Genomic DNA, 26,782 nt, shown 5'->3' on the forward strand with positions numbered 1-26,782 from the left:
AAGACTAGTGCATCAATTTGAGCCCACACTTCAGTTGACCTGTGTGTGTGTGTTTTTTTTTAATTTTACATTTATATCATTAGATATTTGAGTAAGTAAAATGATATCTCAAAAAAGGAGCTTTCAGTAAGATTTAGTTTGGGCGCAGTACCACACTGTTTCACTAGATGACACCCAAGCTCCATTACTGACCATATAAGGGCGCCTCCATTTCCATATATGTTTTGAGTGATCTGAACCATATATTTCCATTATTTTCATACTATTTATGAAGTAGACATCCTATATAAAAGTAGTATGGGAAGTTTGGCAGAATTTGATGTGAATTCAAGCTCTAAAAAATATAAAAACAACATGTATGTGGGTTATAGCTCGGCGCCACAATCATAAATGCATTTTTTTCCAGACCTTTTTCAGAACTGGGACTCAGCCAATACAATACATGACCATTACAGTCTGATGTCACATCCTGTTACAGTGTTATATTTACTGATGTTACACAAGACACAAACTCAGCACATAAACAATATATTGTGCTCATTTACTCATAACCAACAAAGACATGATGACGAAAGAAACAGTGTTATTCATAATGACTGGGCAGGTGAAGACAACAGTACAGCAGAACCGGCTTGGTGAGGTCAAAGGTCACGGCAGCATCTGACACACAGTATGATGTCATGCAAAATGGAATGGAGTGAAACAGTAATTAAAAAATAGTATCACAAACATTAAAAATAATTACATAAATGTATTTTAAAAAATAATTATTGAGCTTATGTAAAAGGGGTGGAGCTACATAAGTTCAACATATTTATGTAATTATTTTTAATGTTTGTGAAACTATTTTTTAATTACTGTTTCATTCCATTCCATTTTGCATGACATCATACTGTGTGTCAGATGAACTCGTTTGTTGTCTTTTGATTTCCGGTTTGTAGATCTCACATATTTATGAATGAACTGTTCGTTTTAAAATCTACTCAATAATCTGCTTTAAACATTGCAATGTTCATGATAACTTGTGTTAACTCTTCAGTAAGTAAATCCACTTCACCAGCTAATTACTCTTCGACAGCGATGCCTTAGAAACATACAGAGCAATCGCAAAAAAGGAAGTTCAAAGACAAGATGGCGGCGCGCATGTTTCTCTGGCGCATGGGTCTGTAGAACATGGGACATAATTTGCATTTATTAGTTTGTTTGTTTTGAAAAAAAAATTATTGTACACTGAAAAAAATTCAAAAATATTACTTAATATGGCATAATCAACCTGAATACATTAATTTATGCCAGCAAAATTCACTTTAATGGATTAAATCAAGTAAAATAACAGTGTATAGCTCTCTACTGCCACCCTGTGTTCATCAGCAGATCTTCATCATCATGACTGGCAGTTTTGAATCTCTGATGGATATTAGAGCGCGGCCCCTTTAAGACGCGTGACGTTGCGTGCGCGGGCTCGAGTTGCATTATTAGATTATATCACAATAAAGTTCAGCATAACAAACACATCTTACAGGAATCCTGGGAACACAATGAAATATTAAAGCAGAAATGGAGATTGTATGCCATCAATAGAATTGAGAATACAGAATATAAGCACAAGATCAAGATACAAATTAATATTTAGAGTTGTCACTCAAACTGCAGACAGTAAATATGAATATTCCGTTAAGTAAATCTGAGGGGGAAACGTTTATAAAGAGACACATGAAACAGGAAGACATTTATATAATATCCGTCAGTCCGGTAGGTGGCGGTGATGCGCCTTCAAGCTGGATGCCAACCGCCAATCCTATCAGAAGAAGAGGCTGTGTGACTGATGCGCATGCGCGCCAACCGCGGCGGGTAAAATGAAAGCTCAAAGCTGTAACCAACCAACCGACAGTCCCTAGCAACCGCTGAGCTTCGGTGTTAAACAGAGGAATAACGCTTCATTACCTGCTCGTCTCGACATATCTGTGGAAACTCTGTGAAAGAGCGCGACAGAGAGCTGACAGGAGTGAACAAACTGAGGAGATGAGCTCTGTGTTGGTGAGTGTTATTAAAACATGATTACCAGAGAAACATCAGCGTGTTTACATGATTTCTGTGTGTGCTCACGTGATTTCTGTGTGTTTACGTGATTTCTGTGTGTGTTCATGTGATTTCTGTGTGTGTTCACGTGATTTCTGTGTGTGTTCACGTGATTTCTGTGTGTGTTCATGTGATTTCTGTGTGTTTACGTGATTTCTGTGTGTGTTTACGTGATTTCTGTGTGTTTACGTGATTTCTGTGTGTGTTTACGTGATTTCTGTGTGTCTTTACGTGATTTCTGTGTGTGTCTTTACGTGATTTCTGTGTGTGTCTTTACGTGATTTCTGTGTGTTTACGTGATTTCTGTGTGTTTACGTGATTTCTGTGTGTCTTTACGTGATTTCTGTGTGTGTTTACGTGATTTCTGTGTGTTTACGTGATTTCTGTGTGTGTTTACATGATTTCTGTGTGTTTACGTGATTTCTCTGAGTGTCTTTACGTGATTTCTCTGTGTGTGTTTACGTGATTTCTGTGTGTGTTTACGTGATTTCTGTGTGTGTCTTTACGTGATTTCTCTGAGTGTCTTTACGTGATTTCTCTGTGTGTGTTTACGTGATTTCTGTGTGTGTTTACGTGATTTCTGTGTGTGTCTTTACGTGATTTCTGTGTGTGTCTTTACGTGATTTCTGTGTGTGTCTTTTACGTGATTTCTGTGTGTGTTTACGTGATTTCTGTGTGTGTTTACGTGATTTCTGTGTGTGTTTACGTGATTTCTGTGTGTTTACGTGATTTCTGTGTGTCTTTACGTGATTTCTGTGTGTGTTTACGTGATTTCTGTGTGTGTTCAAGTGATTTCTGTGTGTTTACGTGATTTCTGTGTGTTTACGTGATTTCTGTGTGTGTTTACGTGATTTCTGTGTGTGTCTTTACGTGATTTCTGTGTGTGTCTTTACGTGATTTCTGTGTGTGTTCACGTGATTTCTGTGTGTGTTTATGTGATTTCTGTGTGTGTTTACGTGATTTCTGTGTGTGGTTCTGTGTGTGTTTACGTGATTTCTGTGTGTGTTCACGTGATTTCTGTGTGTGTTTACGTGATTTCTGTGTGTGTTTACGTGATTTCTGTGTGTGTTTACGTGATTTCTGTGTGTGGTTCTGTGTGTGTTTACGTGATTTCTGTGTGTGTTCACGTGATTTCTGCGTGTGTTCAAGTGATTTCTGTGTGTGTTTACGTGATTTCTGTGTGTGTTTACGTGATTTCTGTGTGTGGTTCTGTGTGTGTTTACGTGATTTCTGTGTGTGTTCACGTGATTTCTGTGTGTGTTCACGTGATTTCTGTGTGTGTTTACGTGATTTCTGTGTGTGTTTATGTGATTTCTGTGTGTTTACTTGATTTCTGTGTGTGTTCAAGTGATTTCTGTGTGTTTACGTGATTTCTGTGTGTGTTTACGTGATTTCTGTGTGTGTTTACGTGATTTCTGTGTGTGTTTACGTGATTTCTGTGTGTTTACGTGATTTCTGTGTGTTTGCGTGATTTCTGTGTGTTTACATGATTTCTGTGTGTGTTTACGTGATTTCTGTGTGTCTTTACGTGATTTCTGTGTGTGTTCAAGTGATTTCTGTGTGTTTACGTGATTTCTGTGTGTGTTTACGTGATTTCTGTGTGTGTTTACGTGATTTCTGTGTGTGTTCAAGTGATTTCTGTGTGTTTACGTGATTTCTGTGTGTGTTTACGTGATTTCTGTGTGTGTTTACGTGATTTCTGTGTGTGGTTCTGTGTGTGTTTACGTGATTTCTGTGTGTGTTCACGTGATTTCTGTGTGTGTTTATGTGATTTCTGTGTGTGTTTACGTGATTTCTGTGTGTCTTTACGTGATTTCTGTGTGTGTTTACGTGATTTCTGTGTGTGTTCACGTGATTTCTGTGTGTGTTTACTTGATTTCTGTGTGTGTTTACTTGATTTCTGTGTGTGTTCAAGTGATTTCTGTGTGTGTTTACGTGATTTCTGTGTGTTTACGTGATTTCTATGTGTGTTTACGTGATTTCTGTGTGTGTTTACGTGATTTCTGTGTGTGGTTCTGTGTGTGTTTACGTGATTTCTGTGTGTGTTCACGTGATTTCTGTGTGTGTTTACGTGATTTCTGTGTGTGTTTACTTGATTTCTGTGTGTGTTCAAGTGATTTCTGTGTGTGTTTACGTGATTTCTGTGTGTGTTTACGTGATTTCTGTGTGTGGTTCTGTGTGTGTTTACGTGATTTCTGTGTGTGTTCACGTGATTTCTGTGTGTGTTTACGTGATTTCTGTGTGTGTTTATGTGATTTCTAAGTTCATGTTAAATTTAACATTTTTTTTTCAGTGACAGACAGCCCTATTCAACCGTTAATTTGAATACAGAAGGTTTTTATTAAAATTGTATATTTATTTATTTTATTGAAATGTGATCTTGTATGTACAACAAGGAAAATTATTGCAATTTGTGTGTGTGTTTACGTGATTTCTGTGTGAATGTTTACGTGATTTCTGTGTGTTTACGTGATTTCTGTGTCGTTTGCGTGATTTCTGTGTGTTTACATGATACGTACCGTATCGTGACCTGAGCATATCGTTACACCCCTAGTCTTTACGTGATTTCTGTGTGTGTTTACGTGATTTCTGTGTGTGTTTCAGGATGACCCGACCCTTGAGAGGCACTTTAAGGGTCACAGAGATGACGTCACGAGCCTGGACTTCAGCGCTAACATGAAGCAGATCGGTACAGTGCTTTTCACAATATGTTGTTTTTTATGGACTATTCTCTTCTCTGATGATGAGGGCGGGGCAACCTGTCACTCACATGAGATCCACCAACAGCAAACCACGACCATCCAATCAATTCCCCACAGACAAAATCAAGCCCCGCCCTACATTTGTTCTTGTTTGAGAAGCGTTTCACTCAGATATACGACACAATAGAGAAGAAAAGACCAGCACAACTTCCCTTTTAAAGGGTTAGTTCACCCAGAACTGAAAATAATGTCATTAATTACTCTCCCTCATGTCGTTCCACACCCGTAAGACCTCCATTCATCTTCAGAACACAAATTAAGATATTTTTGATGAAATCCAATGGCTTCAAAATTGATTTCAAAACACTGTTCAGGAAGCTTCAGAGCGTTATGAATCTTTTGTGTCGAATCATGATTCAGTTCGCGTGTTAAACCGCCAAACCGCTGAAATCATGTGACTTTGGCGCTCCGAACCGCTGATTCAACACACTGATTCATAACGCTCCGAAGCTTCCTGAAGCAGTGTTTTGAAATCGGCCATTACTATAGAAGTCGTTATTTTGTTTTTTTGGTGCACCAAAAATATTCTCGTGGCTTTATAATATTAATATTGAACCACTGTACTCACATGAACTGATTTAAATATGTTTTTAGTACATTAATGGATCTTGATAGAGGAAATGTCATTGCTCAGGCCTCACTGAGCCATCGGATTTCATCAAAAATATCTTAATTTGTGTTCTGAAGATGAACGAAGGTCTTACGGGTGTGGAACGACATGAGGGTGAGTAATTTTTAGGTGAACTAACCCTTTAACTCTGCTTTACTGTCTCCTTCAGCCTCGGGCTCCATGGACGCGTGTGTGATGGTCTGGAACATGAAGCCTCAGATGAGGGCCTACAGGTTTGTGGGACACAAGGATGCGGTGACGAGCGTTCAGTTCTCGCCCTCCGGTCATCTGCTGGCCTCGGCGTCCCGAGACAAGACGGTGCGGCTCTGGGTGCCCAGCGTGTGAGTCCTGATGTGTCACATCACATGATCGTACTGAGGGGGTTTTGGATTTATGAACGTAAAGTTCTTGTTTACACAGAGATCTGCATTCACCCCTAAACAACCCGAAACTGTTAAAAATCATCCAAAAGCACATTGAGTTATTCTGGGTCAACTCAACCAGAGATCCCCAGCTAAAAATGATTTCTTTTTCTAGTAAAATAAATACATAAATGAAGAAGAAAGCCAAAATATTAAATGCCATGATGAATATTTTATAAAGGGGGTCAAAATGAGAATTTTTGAAAATTTTGAAGCCAAATTATCTTCAAAAGATGGCAGCATCATTAGGTTATTCTAACAGAGATTCGGTGAGTCTGTTGACTTTAGTAGACCTTTATCGAATTTTTTTCCTATTAAAATGAGATAAGAAATAAGAATAAGAAATCAAATTCTCAAATGCACTTTCATTTTCTCACTCAGGGAAGCATGAACTGTACCAAAAATTAAATTAAAAATAATTTGTATTTGATATTTAATTTTCATTATCAATCCAGTATAAACCTGTCATAAATCTATAATTAAATGCTCAAACAGAAAAAATGTGGCGTGTCAATCAATGCCACTTTTGAATTTGATTTCTCATTTGAGCAGCCGTTTTGATTTATTATTTGATCAATTTAAACATCTGATTTTTCATTTTCATTTTAATAACTTTCTTGTTGGTGACAGTTCAAAAATGGGAAGAAGCACTTTTTGTGTATTCCTGTAACATAAGATATTTCAATATCCTTTTAGATTCTGGTTCCTAAAAAACAAACAAAGTAAAGAAAAAAGTTTCTTTTGGATCTTTGCTTTTAAGGCACAATATGGTTCATTCCCAGAGATATGAGGATCTCAATGTGACTTCACTGATTTTCAGTCAGTGGTCAGAAACCAAATGTGGTCACTTTTCATTTGCATACAGCTGATACTTATTGTATTACTGAGTAAATATTAATCTATGACATTTAATATTTTGGCTTTCATCACTATTTATGTCGTTCTTCAAAGTAAATATTAATTAAATAAAACCTTTTACTAGAGGAAGTTTCTAAAATTTGTCTGATTTGACAATGAATAACTCTTTTATTACATTTATCACATCCTACCCATGATCCAATATGTTCATGTTCACTGGCAAAGAGACTATTAATAATGTCTATTAATGAAGCTGAAGCTGAAGTGTCTGTGGCTGGACTGACAGATGTCACAGAGACTCAGTGTTTCCCTCCTCAGGGAATCAGCCAAACAGAGACACTAGGTGGCAGCAAAGCCATGAGTGGAGAAACACAGTCAGTCAGTGGTTCCTCTGCAGGGACTGGATTAAATCATGTGAGCGTGTCGTGTGGCTCAAACATGCACGTGTCTCTCCTTTAAACACCTTGAGCTTCCTGTTCTGGTGTCATGTCCCTGTAATGTTTCTAGATGAAACGGATCATCTTCATGAGCCTCATGTGCTCTTCATAGTCAAAGAAATCAAGCCTTCTGTTCTGCCAGTGACTAATGCTCCCAGAAGTCTTTTCTCTCAATCGGAGAGATGCTGGATGTGGGTGTTGGGACAGAAATAACCGATAATCATGTTGTCTGAAAGCCTGAGCGTGTCTGTCCGATGCTTTACACCGAGAACCGCCTCCGTGAAACACTCCAGATCTGAAGCTCATCCTCATTAACATCATTCAGCTCTAAACTCTTATTAAAAATAAATTATGTTTCATCATTTATCAAAGTGAGTAACGTGAGCTCATTTCATTAGTTCCCTAGACACTCTGAAATATTGTGTACACAAACACAAACACAGTATAGTACAAAGTCTCTTCTGCTCATCAATGCATTTATTTGATCAAAAATACAGTAAAACAGTGAAATATTATTCCAATGTAAATCAGCTGTTTTCTATGTGAATATATAGTAAAGTGTAATTTATTCCTGAATTTTCAGCATCATTACTCCAGTCTTCAGTGTCACATGATCCTTCAGAAATCATTCTGATATGATGATTTGCTGCTCAAGGAACATTTATGATTATTATCAGTGTTCATATTTTTGTGGAAACCGTCATACATTTTATTGTTAGACACATCAGTGTAACGTGTGATTGTTGTGTTCAGGAAAGGCGAGTCGACGGTGTTCAGAGCTCATACGGGAACGGTGCGCAGCGTCAGCTTCTCCAGCGACGGACAGACCCTCGTCACCGCGTCTGATGACAAGAGCATCAAAGTCTGGACCGTCCATCGGCAGAAGTTCCTCTTCTCCCTCAACCAGCACATCAACTGGGTGCGCTGCGCCAAGTACGTCGCTTCACGCTATCACGGTTATGGAATAATAATGAGAACGATTCTGTAGGTCAGGGGCGGTGTTTGATCCTTGAGCTGATGAACCACATTCACGTCTCACAGTGTTGGCAATTATACTTCAGTGATTACATCTGACTGTGAGTGTGTCGTGAATGATGTAAAGCAGCACAGGAGTAGTAATGATGTGAACAGTCTGAACTAGTGAAGTATGAATCCTGTAGGTTTTCGCCGGATGGGCGGCTGATCGTTTCTGCCAGCGATGATAAAACAGTGAAGCTGTGGGACAAGAACAGCAGAGAGTGCATTCATTCGTTCTGTGAGCACGGCGGGTGAGTGAGGACAGCGCCGCACGCTGGTCAGAGAGCTGAACTGACACGCTCACACTGGCACCTGTGCTTATTTTCAGATATGTGAACTACGCCGACTTTCACCCGAGCGGCACCTGCATCGCAGCAGCTGGCACAGACAACACCGTGAAGGTGTGGGACATTCGCACGCACAAACTCCTGCAGCACTACCAAGGTGAGAGATGCGCCAGCCTTCATTAACATATGCAAATGAGCTCAGCTAGGGCTGCTCGATTATGGCAAACATCATCAAAGTTTTATTTCACGATATTAATGAAATTTCACAATTATTGATACTTCAGCAAAAACTAATACTAAAGGTCCTCATAATAATTACATAAGACAAGTAAACAGTCAGAAATACAATAAGAACAAAGAAACTAATTACAAACAAAACTGAGAAATAAATACAACAGAATGAAAATACAAGTTAAAGGTTCAATTTGTAAGATTTTTTGCAGTAAAATATGTAAAAACCACTAGGCCAGTGTTATATATTTTGTTCACTTGAGTACTTAAAATATCCCAAATGTTTCCAACTATTTGTAAATCGTGAGAAAATTGCAATTTTAATCAAGGCTGCAGGACGTGTGAGGAGTCGCCTGTCAATGGCGTCATACCCGCGTTACCCTCGGCTTCCAGTTTATTTTGTAGAAACCCCTTTAATATTTACATGTTTTAATAGGCAAGGGAACAACTGTTTTGATTTATTTATAGAAAGAAAACTAATTATTGTTATATAGCTCAACACGTTTAGTCTTATTGTCTAAATCGAATTTTCTTATTTTTTTGCGAGTCTCATGCTTCACCGTGCCTCAGAGAAAAACACTATTGTGTGAAGTAGCTAACATAGCATAATCAGATGCAGCTTTATTTTTAGTAACAGTAATACAGCATTTTCTCCATCATACAATACGTTTTAAAATGAATTGCATGTCATTTATCAACACAATCATCCAGCATTTAATATGATATTGTAAAATGGATCTATCTTACTGCAGTGTGTAACAGTGTCTCACGGCAGCCGCCGAGCGAACGCACAGAGTAACGTTATAACATCATTTTCAACACTCTCAAATGTATCTAATATGATAAACAGAGCTGCGTTTCCTCATACTCATGACCGGAAAAGCGGCGCCGGCGACTGTGTCATAATAAAAGTCCCGCTGCTCGTGAGGCGTGTGTTGATCAATCGCTCCAGCTCCTCGTTCAGCTCCACAACACTCGCTCCTGCTCTGCTTCACACTACAGTAACGTTAATAATCACATCCATGAACATGATTTCTGCCCGAGTCCAATCTCTGTTCTTTTGCACTGGGAGGTGGAGACCACATGTCACAAGATTCCACACTCAAACTTGGCGTCATTAAGCTACACCTTTGTTTTGAATAGACCTCTACTGGATAGAAATTATTACATACTGAACCTTTAATGACAGAATTTCATTTTTGGGTGAACTAACCCTTTAGACCAGTTGCATTCAGATCAGCCTCTATTCCTGTATAAATACACCATGAATAAAATTGAGTGATTTTTCGATAACACTTTACAGTAAGGTTCACAGTGCATTAACTAAAATATAAATTTGGATTTTAATAATTTATTAGTAAATACTGAGATTAACAATACCTAAAATTAATAAATGCTGTATTAGTGTTGTTCATTGTTAGTTCATTGTTAACAAATAAAACCTTATTGTAAAGTGTTACCAATTTTCTTATTAGACCAAGTCAAATACATAAGTACATTTAGTCACAACTTCCATTTCATGCTGACATAAACTCATTTTTTTTGGTGAAAATGTAATATTTAACTTTGTAAAGAGAAAATACTTTTTTAGGCTGACACACACACAATACGCAGTCTGTACATTTACAAAATTAATTTGTTAATTTAACAGTAATGCATAATACATGTAGAACATATAAGTGTGGATAAAGTTTGGTTTTGTGACGTAATGTGGCTCTGTACATACTAGTGGACATTCTGATGTTTGAGTCAGATTATACAGTATGAAGTAGTAAATTATCTGTAGTGTCTGCATTAGTCTGCGGGGGGCGTTTGATGCCTGCTGCTGTTCGGTGTCCATTCATGAGGCTGACGTCATGAAGAGCAAAGGCTGTTTGTCCTCCGAGAGAGAGAGAGGCCCACTGGATTCAGAGCTGTAGTAACGGCCGCGTGTGCAAGACATCAACAGCTCAACGAGAGAGAAAACTGAGCGTCTGAGTGGAAATATACGCTAAAACTCAGCTGACGGTGGTAACGCCACAGCCGTGCTTTCAACATGAGCGTCAGATGGTGTTTCCAGCACACTGAACCAGTGAAAGCACATTTGCAAACAAAACAAAACAAAAAACAGGAAATATTGTTTGGATCATCAATTTATTTTAAAATGCATAAATTCAATTCACTCATATTAATATATATTTCTTAAAAAGTATTTTAACAAAATTGCTTCTGCATAATAAAAAAAAAAAAAAAGTCAAATTTGACGTTAAGACAAGGCAAGGTTAGTTAGGTTGTCAAAGATAATGTGGTGCGACTCCTCAAAAATCTAATAATATTTACGAATTATTAATAATTCATCATATTTGTGCAAAAAATATTGTTTTACATTGAAAACATATAATTCTATACATTAAACTGGGTTTGGTTGCTTTGGGGAAAGCATGGTTTGCACCGACGCAATGAAGTTATTGGAAACCATGCAAAAGTTTTACATTTGATTCAGTTTTTATGTTTTATGTAATTATCAGTAATGTCACACTTGTGTAGTTCATGATAACGTAGTGTTTAGATGACACAGGTGTGTTTGTGTGTGTGATGTTTCAGTTCATAGTGCGGTGGTGAACGGCCTCTCCTTCCATCCGTCTGGAAACTACCTCATCACGGCCTCCAGCGACTCCACGCTCAAGATCCTGGACCTGCTGGAGGGCCGGCTGCTCTACACGCTACACGGCCATCAGGTAACGCACACCTGTCCGGCCTTTCACAGGTGACTGAACATGTGTCCGTCGATAACTTCTTGCTGTGGGTCATGTGACGTGAAACTGTAGAGCGCTGAAGACGGTCTTTAACTATTTTTGGTGACCAGTAAAATTGAGTCGTTTTGGACAACCTTCTTCATGCACTAAATCACACTCACATTAACATCTGCATTATTACATGATGCATTTAGTGCTTTAATCTTCATAAGGCACTTCATTGCACATGGTGTACATGATGGAGCGTTTGGAAAATATGATGGGGAAAGCAGTATGTTGCTCTGCATATGAATGAATTAATAACATCACAGAAGTGATCTGTTCAATCTGCCACTTCAGTGGAGCGTTGGCTAAATCAATCGTGTCCTGAGAGTATTAAAACACACCGCCTACCTTTTGAAGATGAGTCATGTGTATTACAAACCTGAAGCCTGGTTAGCGTTACAGTGTTCCGAACGCCTGCTAGCGTCAGTAAGAGTGGGATGAGCGAGTAACCTCTGTCAGCCTTCAGAACAAACACACTGAAAGGTAAAAGATGCTGGAAATACATGCAGAACATGAGCAATGCAGCGCTGTGATTGGTTGTTCAGTATTAAAGCACTTGTGGTGGAGTTTGTGTGAAATGATTCACATGATCTATTGTTTACATTTGTTCAAAATATAGCAAAAAACACTTGCGTCTCGCCTGGCGTCTTTGATAGAGCCCTTACAGTGCCTTAATGTACTAAAACAGTGATATTAAAAGATCAAATTCAATATACAGCTTATTGATGAAGCATACTACATACAGGCGAGCAGATGAACCCAGAACATGAACACAATGCGCTCAATGGTTGAGTGTTTTCTTAGTTTTTTTATGGAAAAACAGGAAACTGTGCGTTGTATTTATATTCTGAGTTCATCTGCTCTCCTGTACATTTTACGCATCACCAATAATGTGCATATTGACATTGATCTTTTAATATCATATTAATACGAAAATGACTGGCGGCCAATAATGACTTATTATTGTGTAATGCCTTTCTCATCGCTGCTAGACTAGAAATAAATGACCTTCAGAAAGCAGCTGGTGTTGTTCACTTCAGCAGTGTTTGTGGAGGACAAACACAAGTGCTGAATCCCATTGGTTATCTAAATGAATAATACTAGTACTTGCGGAGATGACGGTCCAGACTCGAGCTCGAGGAGAAGAGACCTGCGGGAGTGCAGCTGAACTCACGTTTGGACCTTTGAGATGCTCGCTGACCATCGCTGGATTCGTGTCTGACACATTCATGGCCTTTTCACCAGTCAGATGGGCTGGTTTGAGGGTCCACCACACCGATCTGAGGTCTCCATCCCATCTGCTGATCTGGACTGTGAATCGCTTGTGTCTGACCTCATCTTCCTACACTGCTGTTGCGTAACTTCCCACTGAAAGGCTCTTGTTCATCCACACTCGGAGCTGCTCGCTCAAAACCACTGGTGTTTTTCCCCAGCACAACCGTCAGTCCCAGAAATATTTTGGTCTTAAAGGATTTATTACGGTTTATTATGTGCTTGTTTTTTAGCAACATGAATGAGTGGAGGCTCTTTCCCTGTGGTTTTCCTGCACCGCACGCGTCTCCGATGTGTTTAAATACGTCATTCAGCTTGATTCTGTGCACACCGCATAGAATTATTGTAAATAACGTCACTTGTCAATTGTCACTTTATTTTTTTCAACCGAATTTAACTGCAGTGTGTACGTGACCTAAATGTTATAAACGGCAATTCAGATTTTTGCATTCACTATCAACAACACCAAATACTGTTTCTTTTTGTTGTCAGAAAAATGGTTATTAAAGCTGTTGAGGACAAGAAGTTATAGTTTGGTTGGTAACCAAACAGTTGATGGACCTCATTGACTTCCATACTATGAAAACAAAATAAAATGAAAGTCAATGGGGTCCATCAACTGTTTGGTTACCAACATTCTTCAACATATCTTCTTTTGTGTTCAAACTCGTACCGGTTTGAAACAACTTGAGGGTGTGTAAATGATGACAGAATCTCTTTAAGTCATCATGAAATCAAAGTTGATCCTGTTTACTTTGTTAGCACGCACTTGTCTTTTTGTGAACAATTCATCCGTGCAAGCGCAACATTTTTTACCTTTGTAATCTTTGATCAAAATCTGAAAATGTTCTTCACCGCTGGAATGGCGTTTCTTCTCTGATGACGACGTTCTGATTGTAATCTTGTGTTCAGATCTGAATGGAACGCCTCCTTTTGTAGATCCAATCAATTTCCAGCAGAAAAAACAAGCCACGCCCTCTATTTTCTCATTTAATATTCCTTTTTTTACTCTGAATATGTCACAATACTGAAGTGAGGTCGGCCGCAACATGCTGACTAATTAAATACCGGGATAAAAGCTTGAAAATTGGCCTAATCCTAACTTTATGAGGTTTTTTACAGTGATTTTATTTATTTTATTTTTTTAGAACCTTTGGTAACACTTTACTTTACAGTGTCATTGTTACATTGTAAATTATGCATAATTACATGCAACTAACCCTAAACCAAACCAAACCCTAATCCTCTCCCTATAGTAAGTACATGTAGTTACTTAATATCACTCAGTACTCAAATGTGTAATTACAGTGTAACAAAGACACCTTAAAATAAAGAAGCTTTTCTGGCATGTTTTTAGATGCGTCATCAACGTAAGAACGCTTATTCCTTCTGGTGACATGCTGGCAATGCCTTTCATTGCTTTGATGGAGTAATGCGTGTAATGTGCATGTAAATAAATCCGACTGAGTTTAGGATACTTGATCAGAATTCATGGAGACGGATGATGTTGGTAGCAGTGCAGCCTGTGAATGCGCTTTTACTGATGCATTAGTGTGGTCATCAGAGGAACCACATTTTGGCTGAATCTCATTCTCATAAAAGTTTTACTGCTCAGTGTAAACAGCTCATAAGGGTTCACTGGGTTCTTGTAGTCATTAGCAAGTGTCTGTCTCGCTAGAAGCTGCCATTGGCCTTGAGTCGGTCTTGGCTCTGAGAAGATCAGCAGGTGCTGCTAGCGTGCTACATGCTAAAGTATCGTGTGCTAGCCGTCCTGTGAGGCTCGTAGACCGGCACAGACTGTTAGTCAGCACAGTCTGTCTCTCGCATGTGCTGCTTCAGCTCTGTCTGTGCTTTTACCAGTAGCTCTGTTTACCAATGTTTGGTGCACAACAAAACACATAAGGAGCGAGCCTAAACAGATTTAGCTTCCTCTGAATATGTATGCATGAAACATTTTACTAAGAAATGGTTAGACTGAAGTCCTCTGTAATAAGCTGAAGAAAAGGGTTTAATTAGATTTTTTTTCTTTTCTGAGTACATGTGAGACATATTAATGCATATTAAAACTCACTGCCATGATGCAAAATATTTAAAAAACGCTGATTCATCCAGTAATGAAACAAGTGAAGTCTTTATGAGTGAGTCATTGAATCATTCATTCAAGAGATTTGTTCAAAAGCACTGATTCATCCAGTAATAAAATGAGTGAAGTCTTTGAGTGAGTCATTGAATCATTCATTCAAAAGATTCATTAAAAAACGCTGATTCATCCAGTAGTGAAACAAGTGAAGTGTTTATGCGCGACTCATTGAATCATTCATTCAAGAGATTTGATAAAAAATGCTGATTCATCCAGTAATAAAACAAGTGAAGTTTTTGAGTGAGTCATTGAATCATTCATTCAAAAGATTAATTCAAAAACGCTGATTCATCCAGTAATGAAACAAGTGAAGTCTTTATGAGTGAGTCATTGAATTTTTCATTCAACAGATTTGATCAAAAATGCTGATTCATCCAGTAATGAAACAAGTGAAGTCTTTATGAGTGAGTCATTGAATCATTCATTCAAGAGATTTGTTCAAAAGCACTGATTCATCCAGTAATAAAATGAGTGAAGTCTTTGAGTGAGTCATTGAATCATTCATTCAAAAGATTCATTAAAAAACGCTGATTCATCCAGTAGTGAAACAAGTGAAGTGTTTATGCGCGACTCATTGAATCATTCATTCAAGAGATTTGATAAAAAATGCTGATTCATCCAGTAATAAAACAAGTGAAGTTTTTGAGTGAGTCATTGAATCATTCATTCAAAAGATTAATTCAGAAACGCTGATTCATCCAGTAATGAAACAAGTGAAGTCTTTATGAGTGAGTCATTGAATTTTTCATTCAACAGATTTGATCAAAAATGCTGATTCATCCAGTAATGAAACAAGTGAAGTCTTTATGAGTGAGTCATTGAATCATTCATTCAAGAGATTTGTTCAAAAGCACTGATTCATCCAGTAATAAAATGAGTGAAGTCTTTGAGTGAGTCATTGAATCATTCATTCAAAAGATTAATTCAGAAACGCTGATTCATCCAGTAATGAAACAAGTGAAGTTTTTTTTACGAGTGAGTCATTGAATCATTCATTCAAAAGATTCATTCAAAAGCGACTGAAAATTTTACTGTGTGCGACTGAAAAAATATTTAAGCACACCAATGTGAGTGACTCAATTAAAGCTCATGAATAGTACAATCAGAATAAAAACTACAACTCCCAAAAGGCATCGACCCTACACAACAGTCTCGTTTCGCCCTGCAGCTGGTTGCTTTTACAGTAATTTCTTTTGTCAACAGAGCAAGTGCAAAAAACATTGATCTCATAACATTATGCAGTTATTTTCCGTATAAATACATTCATGTCCCTCGGGGCTGCATTAAACAGTCTGTCTAAATACATCTAAATGCCACTTCAGATGCAGCTTCTGTGTTTCCTCTGCAGTGCCAAGATGGATTTTGATAATGCTGATTTGATTGGTAACAGCCCTATAGGGTCAGATTTACCAAACAGGGCAAATGAGCGTGAGACCACAATCGGCCGTTCGACTGACAATGAGCGAATTAAAGAACACAGACGCAGCAGCTCATTTACATAATGACCAGCCTATCAGGAGCAGCGCAGATTACTGTAGGGTCACAAACAAACACAGCCGATGATAATCAGGTGCAGGTAATACTTAAACACAGGCACGATAATGTTCAGACTGCGTCTTCCAGTGGCATTACAAACCAATGAACAGGAGTGAAGAAGATTCTCTTGCTTCTTCCACACGCTCTCTGTCATCTGCGATTCCTCCTCCAGCTATCACAGCGTGTGTTTAGAAGACACCGTACTGCTGTTCCCTCACATTCTACTGAATTAATAGGAAATCTTCTGATTTTTAATGAGAAAACTGTTTTTATATCTGAAGTCTCCACTTAATTCATATCATCTGTAGCTTTTTAACAGTTTCCAAGATCTCCAAGAGTCTGAAGTGGATGTTGGTCAACAAAAAGACATCTGGAAATAATACACACGCTTTACAACTTATTCAGAGAAATGATGCTGACTGCGTATGAATGTAAAGACATGAAGATTTATTTCTAATCATTTATACTGTCGCTCTGAGATGATGCTGAATCTTGGATTTTAATACAGTATTCTGCAATTTAGTAACGGGGGATTGAAAGTATTGTAACATTTATTGTATATTTAAATCAGTTTCTGCTAGTAATCTCAGATTTACTGTATGTTAATGTGTAATATTTCTTGCATAATTCCATACATACAGAAATATATTTTGTTAGTTCAGTTCCTGTGTCGGTGCATAACGATTTCTATTTATCGCTTATCCTGAAAACACCATTAACGTTATAGATAATGTCAGAAGTTTCAATTTATTTACATAGATATATTCTAAACACTAATCTTGTCCCACTGAATCAGATGATTACAGTTTAATCTTATTGCTGTCAGTCAGTGATGCCCTCAATCCAGTCATTTATATAGATCAGTGCTTTCTTTGGGTGTTAAATAATGGCGCAAATATTAAGCATAAACCTTAGTAAATCACATTGCGTGATTTATTTCAGTACTCTCTTTCGTCTGAAAGGGAAACTCCTACAAATGCATAAGCTAAGATCAGCCGCAGAAATAACTGTTCACGTGTTTCCATCGCTCATTTCTCACTGTGTGTCTTTAGTAAATCCTGACAGCAATTCTTCATGCCAAAAGAGGGTCTGAGCTGACGGAAGCTGTTAGTGAATCTGACCCTTATGTCTTTTTCTGAGTCAGTTGTACATAGTTGGCGTGTTTTACTGAAGGCTGAGCAGATGCTGCTGCAGTGGTGTAGTTGAGTGCGTCTCTGAGCATGTGCGCACATGTGTGTGAATGTACGTGTTACAGACGTGTTCACCACTTCACATTCCTCATGTTCATCTGCCGTCATCTGATCCTCTTCCTCTGACGCCTTTACACTCTTCAGGCTGGAACACGTTCGGTCACGCGGTGTAGTTCGCGGTGTAGTCAGGTGATGTTACGCTTTTAGTATGTATTTTACAGTGACCTTCTCATCTCTGGTGATGTTTTGCACCATGTAGATTGTGTTTGTAGTAGCCTGTACATTTAGGAAACGTAGGCTGTGGTCTTTAAGTTACTTGAGTCTCTTGTCTAATATACGTTAAGGGAAATCTAGTCCTATAAATGATAACGGCATGTTGCCTTTGAGAAACAGATGTGAGCTTAAACTGCTGTTTGTGTGTACTTGGTATTGTGATATACTTGGTACATTTGTGAAGATGCTGGTTTAGGGCAGATTTTCATTCAGGAGGTTTGTGATGGTTTTCAGTAAGGCAGATCACACACATTCGCATCTCAGGACCTGATGTGAGTCTCACACACCAGTGACGAATCCAGTGAAAGCATGCTTGACATCCACAGCATTACACTCCAAACCTTATGCTCCATGAGCACAGGATGAACGAAGACCTTCCTGATCATCCATATATATATATATATATATATATATATATATATATATATATATATATATATATATATATATATATATATATATATATATATATATATATATATATATATATATATATATATATATATATATATATATATATATATATATATATTTATATATATATAATGTTTGTTTGTTTGATCGATCAAAAAGTAAAAAAAAATAGATATATTATTCCAGTGTAAATCAGCTGTTTTCTATGTGAATATATAGTAAAGTGTAATTTATTCCTGTGATCAAAGCTGAATTTTCAGCATCATTACTCCAGTCTTCAGTGTCACATGATCCTTCAGAAATCATTCTGATATGATGATTTGATGATCAAGAAACATTTATGATTGTTATCAATGTTAAAAACATTTCATATTTTTGTGGAAACGTCATGCATTTAATTTTTCAGGATTATTTGATGAATAGAAAGTTGAAAAGAACAGCATTTTATTTGAAATTGAATCTTATACTGTCACTTTTGATCAGTTTAATGTGTCCTTGATGAAGTATTCATTTCGGTGAAACATCTTATTGACCCCAAACTTTTTAACACTTTTTCAAGCAGTGTGTCCTGTGTTAAGCTATATTTAATCTTGGACTGTTTTAAACATTTTTTCCCTGTTCTTTTAAATTTTTTATACATTACAGTATAATTATTATACATATGCAGTTTTTATGAGCTCATGTTAATGGATTGAAGACATGGAATATTTGACCACAGCACCATTTTAGAGTAAATTAGTGAAGGAAAAAAGGTTTTTTTATTGCCCCTTATTTTTATTTCCTTATTTTATAAATGAAAATCAAAGAAACAGTGACCAGTAACAGATACAATATAAAACCAGTTTATGTAACCTCACATAACCTTAAACTAGCTGCTGAATAATGTACAAATATGTATTATATAATTATATTATATTAATATAACAGGAATTCAGAAATAGACTCAGCACAAAAGCAGATGTCGGTGAAGTGAGGACCAGCATGCACTGTGGCGTGTGTGTGTGTGTGTGTGTGTGTCATAGACTGGAAAAAAATACGCACCTCCACTCTCTTCCATCGTAGTAAAGTGAAGCCGCCAGTGTCCCAGTATGGCATCTTGTGCTGATTCGGGACCCGAGTCTGTGCAGTAGTGAACTTGGGACCTGATTTTGCTCAGTATAATAATATATGAGGCTCCAGAATCATTTATTACAGTTTGCTGCAGAACAACTCATTATGTCGGCGTGAAGTAAACCGTTATGTAAATGTAGAAATTAAAGTTCCAATCTCCTCCTGAAACTCCAGAAAAAGACTCAGTGACCGCTTCAGTCAATCACAGCTGTCAATCATGACGTCACTCTTCCGTTTTTATAGCATCAAATAACTAACTAAAAACAAACGAACACTTGAACTTACATCAGCGTGATAAAAACTACATGAAATGACAGAAACCATATTTGGAGTAAAATTATTTAAGTGTAATGTAATTGTTTAGTTTGTTTCACGTCCCATTAGATTACATGGAGAGGGCGGGGTTTATGACCTATACTGGGACCAACCACCTGGGGGCGATAGAGACGCTTTGGCTTCACATTTCAGGGCTTGTGCGGCACGCTTGTGTGTGCGTGTGTGTGTGTGTGTGTGTGTATGTGTGTGGTTTGGCTTTGCCAGAGCCGTGTCTGGTCTGTGTTCAGCACCATGTACGGCCTAAATTTAACCTGCTCTCTTCAGCCAAAGTCAACATGGCATCATGATGCTATAATTTTCCTCCTACACACTGGCCAAGGGCTTTCTTCTGTTCTCTTCTGGCGTTGATAATTGTGTGTATAGAAGGAAAGGACTGGCGTCCATCTATTACAGTGCACAGTAAAGCAGTTTTTAAGGGAATAGTTGACTGACTTTCCACTGTGGGGTGAAGGAGCTGCTGTTTTATGTATAAATCAAGCATACAACATCAAATTATTATTTAACTACTCTGAGAAGCATCATTTCTGTTCATCCAGAGCTGAGCGTTTGTGTTAATGTTGTTTTCTCTGCGTGTCTGTAGGGTCCTGCCACCTGTGTGTGCTTCTCCAGGACCGGAGACTACTTCGCCTCGGCCGGGTCTGATGAACAGGTGATTTATCCACACAGAAGTGAGTGTGCGGCGTCTGCAGTGCGCAGCGCTCATCATGTGACCTGTTGCAGGTGATGGTGTGGAGGACGAACTTTGACCGTGTGGATTACAGCGCAGTGCTGGAGCAGAGATGTGCCGCTTCTGTTCACAGCGGCTACAGCGGGACGTCCGCACAGGTAAACACACAAAACATATGACTGTAGTAACTGAGTGTGTCCTGCACCTCTGCTGAATCTGCTGCTGTTGATATTTTAGTATGTGACGAGAGAAACACTGGATGAAATCATCAATTAAACAACGGTCTTTTGCATAGGCCTGACTGACTGCACACACAAACCTTCAACATGTGGTCTAATTTGAGAAAAAACTGCTTCTTTTTAATGAATCAGAGGAGCTTATTGCTTAATCAGTCTGAAGTGAGCACAAGAGTCAGGCATGAATCACTTCCTCTCTGAATCATCTCACGTGACTCACATGAACTCTCGCTGTGTTCAGTGAAGAGCTCTCGTTATTCATCACACGTTTGATGTTTGAGACAGATTTGTTGATAATGAGTGTATGGGGAAGTTATGATCTATAAAATCAATTAAGGGTAAAATATATCAGAGACAAGTTATTTCCTAAAAATATTAATTCAATATCAAAGAAATATTGTCATTAGTTCACACTGAACCATCGCTGCGCTGTAATGCTGCGAACACGTTTGATTTGGATCTTTTATAGGACTCAATGAAATCTGATTTATTGTTTTGTCTTTCAATGGTGTAACTAAGTTTTAATAATCAAAATGTATGTCTAGTAAGTTGGATTCATAAACATTTAACAGTTTACAACAATAGTTAAATGTTCAGAAAACGTCCATTTTAATTTTTCTGGATTCTGTGTTTTGATTTAATACACATTTATTAATCAAAAACTTGCATAAATGCATAAAACTTTAACTCTTTTAACATTAAATCTTTTAAAATGTAATCAAATTAAATTTGAACAGTTTGAATCTTTGTTTTGGCAAACAGAGTGCTGCTCAATAACGTTTTTTTACTGTTAAAATTAAAACATGGATGAAAATTTGTGATATTGTGGGATATTCCTTGAAATACTATTTATTATTATTACTCATTATTATTGATTATTACTTATTACCACAGAGGAATTTTGAGAAGCATATTCTACTGTACAATAGTAATAATTTTATTAATCAGAAAAATTATCTTGTTTTCCCTTTAATTTAAGATTGTTTTTCTGACCCCACTGGCAGATATTTGTTCTTGTTTTAAGCACAAACTCACTTCATTTTGATCATTTGTTTCACTAAACAAGTCTTAATATCTTCAGTCATTTCTCTTCTCCAGTAAATGTATCTTGATTTAAGAATGTTTAGATGTTTGTGCTGAAAACGAGACACTGAGGAAGAGCAGTTTTTGCAGTGCAAGTCTTGAAGATTATTGAATCGGCTCATGTATTGATCAATAACAGTGAGGATTTCAGTGAAGACGACAGCGTCAGATGTACACGAACATATAAATCTAATAAACACCCTGATATCTGAATCAAAACCAGTGAAAACTTCAGTATTTAATGAAATATGTCTCTCATCCCTGAAGCAAATGCTGTGCAGGGGCTTCTGGGAACTCGACTGAATGATGACTCAAGTGTGTCTGTGATTCAGCCGTTTGAACCGGTTCACTGAACCATCTGGACAAAAGATTCTCTGAAATGAGTCAGTCTTCCCATGCCACTGCTCAATCCATGCTGTTCTTCCATGCAGTGAAAGTCACGCTACTTTATTTAGCTTCTAATGACTCCTGCATGAAAATAACTCAGGGAAATTAACAGTTATTTTTATGCCTTTATTATTGACAGCTTTAACTTGTCCATATCACACTGACTTTAAGGCTTCGCGTCGAGTGCTCTTCTCCTTGGGCAGTAGAGTCGTTTAACGTGTCATCCCGCACATGTCGCTCTGGAGCAGAAGTGTTCGGCCTCAGCCGCTCTGGACCTCAGCAGTCGCTGGATTGACCTTCAGTCTCATGTTTAAATAATGGCTTCCAGACCAACATTGATTCACTATTTTTACCAGCTCCTGAACGTGCTGTTTCACCAGGCTGGGAGCTGGAAGAGCGCAGCATTATGGCGGTTAAATATTAAACGCTGTCATTAGGTGTAGGTGAACGCGTGTAGAGTTTCAGCTCACCGCTGTCTCCTGCCCACCTGAGTTCACTTCCACACGGATCGATGGCATGCAGCTTTTAAGGAAAGAGCTCTACTTGTGTTCCTGTGTTTTTGTGCGTCTCAGTAACAGCAGGCGGAGCGGTTCTTCATCACATGAACTTCATTAATACCTCTATGAATGTAGTTTCATGTTGACTGTAAAACATCATGCATGTGTTGGGCCTCGTGTGCCGCACGAGTGCTGTAAAGGGAAGCTTGCGATTGGCTTGATCCCGCGGCTCCGCTTCGCTCAGCTCCGCACAGACTCGGGTCCCCAATCGGCACAAGATGTCAGCGCCATATTGCGACACTGGCGGCTCCACTTTTCCACGATGGAAACCATTAGTTTTACAGTCTATGGTTGGGCCCAGTGAAATCTTTGTTTTTTGTTGTTTTTGTTTTTTTTCCCAAAATTGTACAATTTAAGAAAAGCTTATTAAAAGTTTAACCAAAATGATATTTTTAGAGTTCTATTTTTTTAAAATTCTGTTTTATTTTTCCAAAATTCAGATTTTTCCATTGATTTTTCTGGATTAATTTGGATTTCATATCTTGTAGGTCTGCAACTAATGATTATTTTGATAATCAATTAATCTTTTGAGTATTTCTTTAATTGCTCTATTAGATGATAAATCCAAAAGTATGAATTATTAAAAAAAATATATATATTTTTTTAATCAAAAATTAAAAGATTAACAAAAATGTTATTTTTAAAGCCCTATGAAATTCATTTACAAATTGTTTTATTTTTTTCCAGTTTTATCCAATTACATTTTTCTGAATTCCATTTTAATAGTTAAATAAAATGTTAGTATCCAAAAGGCATTTCTAATTCATTCAATTCATTAAACTTGTGCAAATTAACAACATTTAATTATTTTTATGGCCCTGTAAAATCTATTTTATTTTTTCCCAAATTTATTTTAAATGGGAGCTATCATTAAAATCTGACTTTTTCCATGTTTAAGTGCTATAATCAGTGCATCTACCAACCCAGAAAACCTGAAAAAGCACAACCCAGTAACTTTGTTTTGGCAAGACTTTCTCTGCAAGCATGTGACCTGCTCAGATTTCGCTCCTCTAGTGATGTAGGAAGGGGATCTTATTATAATATTTCCGCCCCTTAATCTGCATGTTTCCACCCACAGTTCCGCCATTTTGTTTTCGCAAGCGACAGCGGTGTACCAGCTCTTACGCCATGGCAAAAGTTGGAGCAAAGCATGCTAACTGTTCTGTCGCTGCTGCACAGACGAGCGCTGAACACTGTTTCGAGTCTCGTTAGCTTGGACAGCCTGAAGTTGACCCTGACAAGCTCGAATTATAAAAGAGGAATGTTTCTGTCCGAGCGATATTTTGGAAAAAAATATTAGAGCATTCACAGCATTTGACAGCAATCATAAATCACTGATAGCAGTGCATATGACTCTGTTTGACAAACAGGTGCGCTATGTATATTGGGCATCCATACGGGTTTTGCACAGAAGATGAACATGACGGCACATGCTAGTGGATGAGTTGATCAACTCCACAGCAACTACATCAATTTATCCACTAACCATTCAGAAACGTCTAAAAGTTGTAACTTCTTCCTGAGTCTCTCCATCAGTGTCGACTCCGGTTTGAACAATGTAAGGATGAACACTTTCCTCATTTTGGCTGCGTGAGATTCTCCAGCTTTGTTGTTGTTGAGCTGTTAAAGCTCCGCCCTCTTCTGGAGCAGCAGCTCATTTGCATTTAAAGGGACACACACAAAAACGGCGTGTTTTTGCTCAGAGGCTTATATTACATCTTGTGAAAGGGGCACTATAGGTCCCCTTTAAAGTTTTAATATTCTAATCATTTCAAAAATTTCATTTTTACAGCAGTAGAGCCCTATTAAATGTTATTTTATTTTATTTTTCATAAATTCGGTGTTGTCTGTTAGTGACGCGGGCCTGAATGTGATTTTCACCATACATGAATAGGTTTGTTTAATGTGACTCTTGAGCGCTTCATAAGTGATCGGCGGGCAGAAGGTGTGTGTTACTGAGCCCTTTTCGCTAATCGGTCCATTTAGAGGCGGCTGAGAGATTTCTGTGACGTTCTGTGAAACTGTCAGACTGCATATGCTGGAAATGTCAAACTCAAATGCACAGTAATTCACAGAAGCACTTTCTCCAGGGCTTCTTAATGGCCTTGATAGACTCATTACATTTGTCAGATGTAATTAGAGGAACCTGAAAACTGAACATGTCTTCACAAGTTCAGCCCGTTTCCTGGAAATGTTAAATGGCGCTAATGTTCGACCGTTGTCTGAGTCTTCAATGAAACGGTGAATTCATCGGATGACCCTGGGTTAGTCATGTGTATGTAGATCAGTGTCTGTACATTGCGTTCTCAGCTCAGACTCTTCATTAATGATCATATTGGGTCTGGTCTGAAGCTGGTTTATGCAGCACACGGCGATCGAGCTCATTACGGTGGAAGAGAAGCAGATTTATGGCTGCAGTCCGTCATTCACTAATCATATGAAATGCCATTTGTTTTCTGATCGTTAAATTATTATTTTGCGTAGGCTGAACCCACATTTGTCTATGTTAAACCATCATTGGTGCATCCCATATCATAAAATGTTGAAGATGGTGCTCTGTTTCTGCTGGATATTGCCGTTACAGTGGCTCCAAAAAGTATTTGTTCAATGTTGGACAATTTAAAATGTCTGAAATGCATTGCATTAGAAACAAAACATCAAATAAAGTGGCATCTGTGCTCAATTGATGCTCGAGCTTTTCTCAGAACTAATTTTTCTAATCAAGTCTTTACATTATTTTCATAATCCAGCTGATTTTTCATGGCTGTATGAAGTAATTTCTCAGAATCACTGAACTTCATCACAGTAACAGAGAACATGAACACAAAGTCAAAACTTTCTCTATTTCTTCAAATTTGAGTGCAATGTTTTGATTAAAACTGCTATTTTTCAAATAAATGCCTCATTTTAGTATTTTTAATGCAAATACATTTATTTTTATATCTCAAGTATAGTTTTTGGGGCTACTGTACATATTCCCAACTAATATTACCCACAAGCCCTAATGTTACTGAAGAGGAGTTTGTGATCGATTGGATCTTTTTTAACAGGTTTTAATGTATGAAGCTGGATGTTAAAGAGGTCATGAATTGAGAAAACAAATTTTCCTTGATATTTTGACATATAAGAGATCACTATAAAAATATCCTGTAAGTTTTAGAAACTTCCTCGTTAGTCCAAAAACAGCTTTTATTGAAACCAAGCTGCCAAAATGACTCCATTCGGATTTTGTCTCAGTCAAAGACACGCCTCTGCAGAAGAAGATTGATGCCTACTTCTACATCATCACCTCTTTAGCCCCGCCTACCGATTCACGCATGTCATGTAATAGTAAATACGAGACAGACGCAAACAGGAAAATGTGTAATAATGTTTCAACTGTGTAATGAGATAAGCACTTTTCTGTAGAGTCTTCTTTTCAACACTAATATAATGTAATAACTCACAAATACATAAGAAATAAATTAAAATAAAGGTGATTAATTACTGCGCTGTCACAGACTGGAGTATCTTAAAAAAATTTAAAATTATTGTAATATGTAAACTGTTACCCAATCACAGCAGTGGGCGTTTTGAATGTGACACGCCTTCAAAGAGAGGCTCAAAAACAGGATAGAAAATGGCTTAATTCTTCAAAATTAGGATGTTTTCTGATGTAAAAATCTGTAATAACATTTGAAGTGGACCTCAGAGAGCATTATAAACTTAAAAGCCCCTCAGTAAGAGCTCTACTCTGACTTCTCAGTGTTCAGTGTTGACTGTCTTCAGTTATAATGGTTATTGTGAGAAAACCACCTACAGGACTAGTGAAGGGAGTGTGTGTTGATTGAGTGTCACTGAAGCTGTGCATGAACCAGCCCTGAAGCGATGAATGCATAATCACTGGCTAAAGAAACTCCATCAATCACATCCTCGTTCTCTGCAGCAGGGCCTGAGGTTCGCCGCTAGATCGCGGATACTGTTTTACTCATTCATGCTGGTTCTGTGCTTACAATGCAGGAAATTCCCACAAACATTTACTCACAATCCACCTTTTTCCTGAACACAGAAGTTCCTAGTGATTTATTCTGTGTGGACACGCACTGACAGAAGACATTA

The 26,782-nt window shown here is 37.8% G+C and overlaps 1 protein-coding gene across 2 annotated transcripts in view; it reads left to right on the plus strand.

Moving 5' to 3' along the window:
• The first annotated feature begins 556 nt into the window (after positions 1–556).
• Positions 557–26,782, plus strand: part of poc1a (POC1 centriolar protein A) — a 52,008-nt gene continuing 25,782 nt past the window's right edge. The window contains exons 1-10 of one of the 2 annotated variants that reach the window (XM_067388799.1): positions 557–635; positions 1,749–2,037; positions 4,684–4,768; positions 5,621–5,792; positions 7,922–8,101; positions 8,329–8,436; positions 8,514–8,629; positions 11,287–11,420; positions 20,335–20,403; positions 20,475–20,579. In XM_067388799.1, coding sequence (XP_067244900.1) covers positions 2,023–2,037; positions 4,684–4,768; positions 5,621–5,792; positions 7,922–8,101; positions 8,329–8,436; positions 8,514–8,629; positions 11,287–11,420; positions 20,335–20,403; positions 20,475–20,579 — 984 coding nt within the window. In that variant the 5' untranslated portion in view covers positions 557–635; positions 1,749–2,022. Of the gene's footprint in view, positions 636–1,748; positions 2,038–4,683; positions 4,769–4,898; positions 5,004–5,620; positions 5,793–7,921; positions 8,102–8,328; positions 8,437–8,513; positions 8,630–11,286; positions 11,421–20,334; positions 20,404–20,474; positions 20,580–26,782 lie in introns of those variants that run through there. The other variant, XM_067388800.1, reaches the window with a different exon arrangement.

Source organism: Chanodichthys erythropterus, chromosome 6 (assembly GCF_024489055.1).
Source record: "Chanodichthys erythropterus isolate Z2021 chromosome 6, ASM2448905v1, whole genome shotgun sequence".
NCBI classification, from domain to species: domain Eukaryota; kingdom Metazoa; phylum Chordata; class Actinopteri; order Cypriniformes; family Xenocyprididae; genus Chanodichthys; species Chanodichthys erythropterus.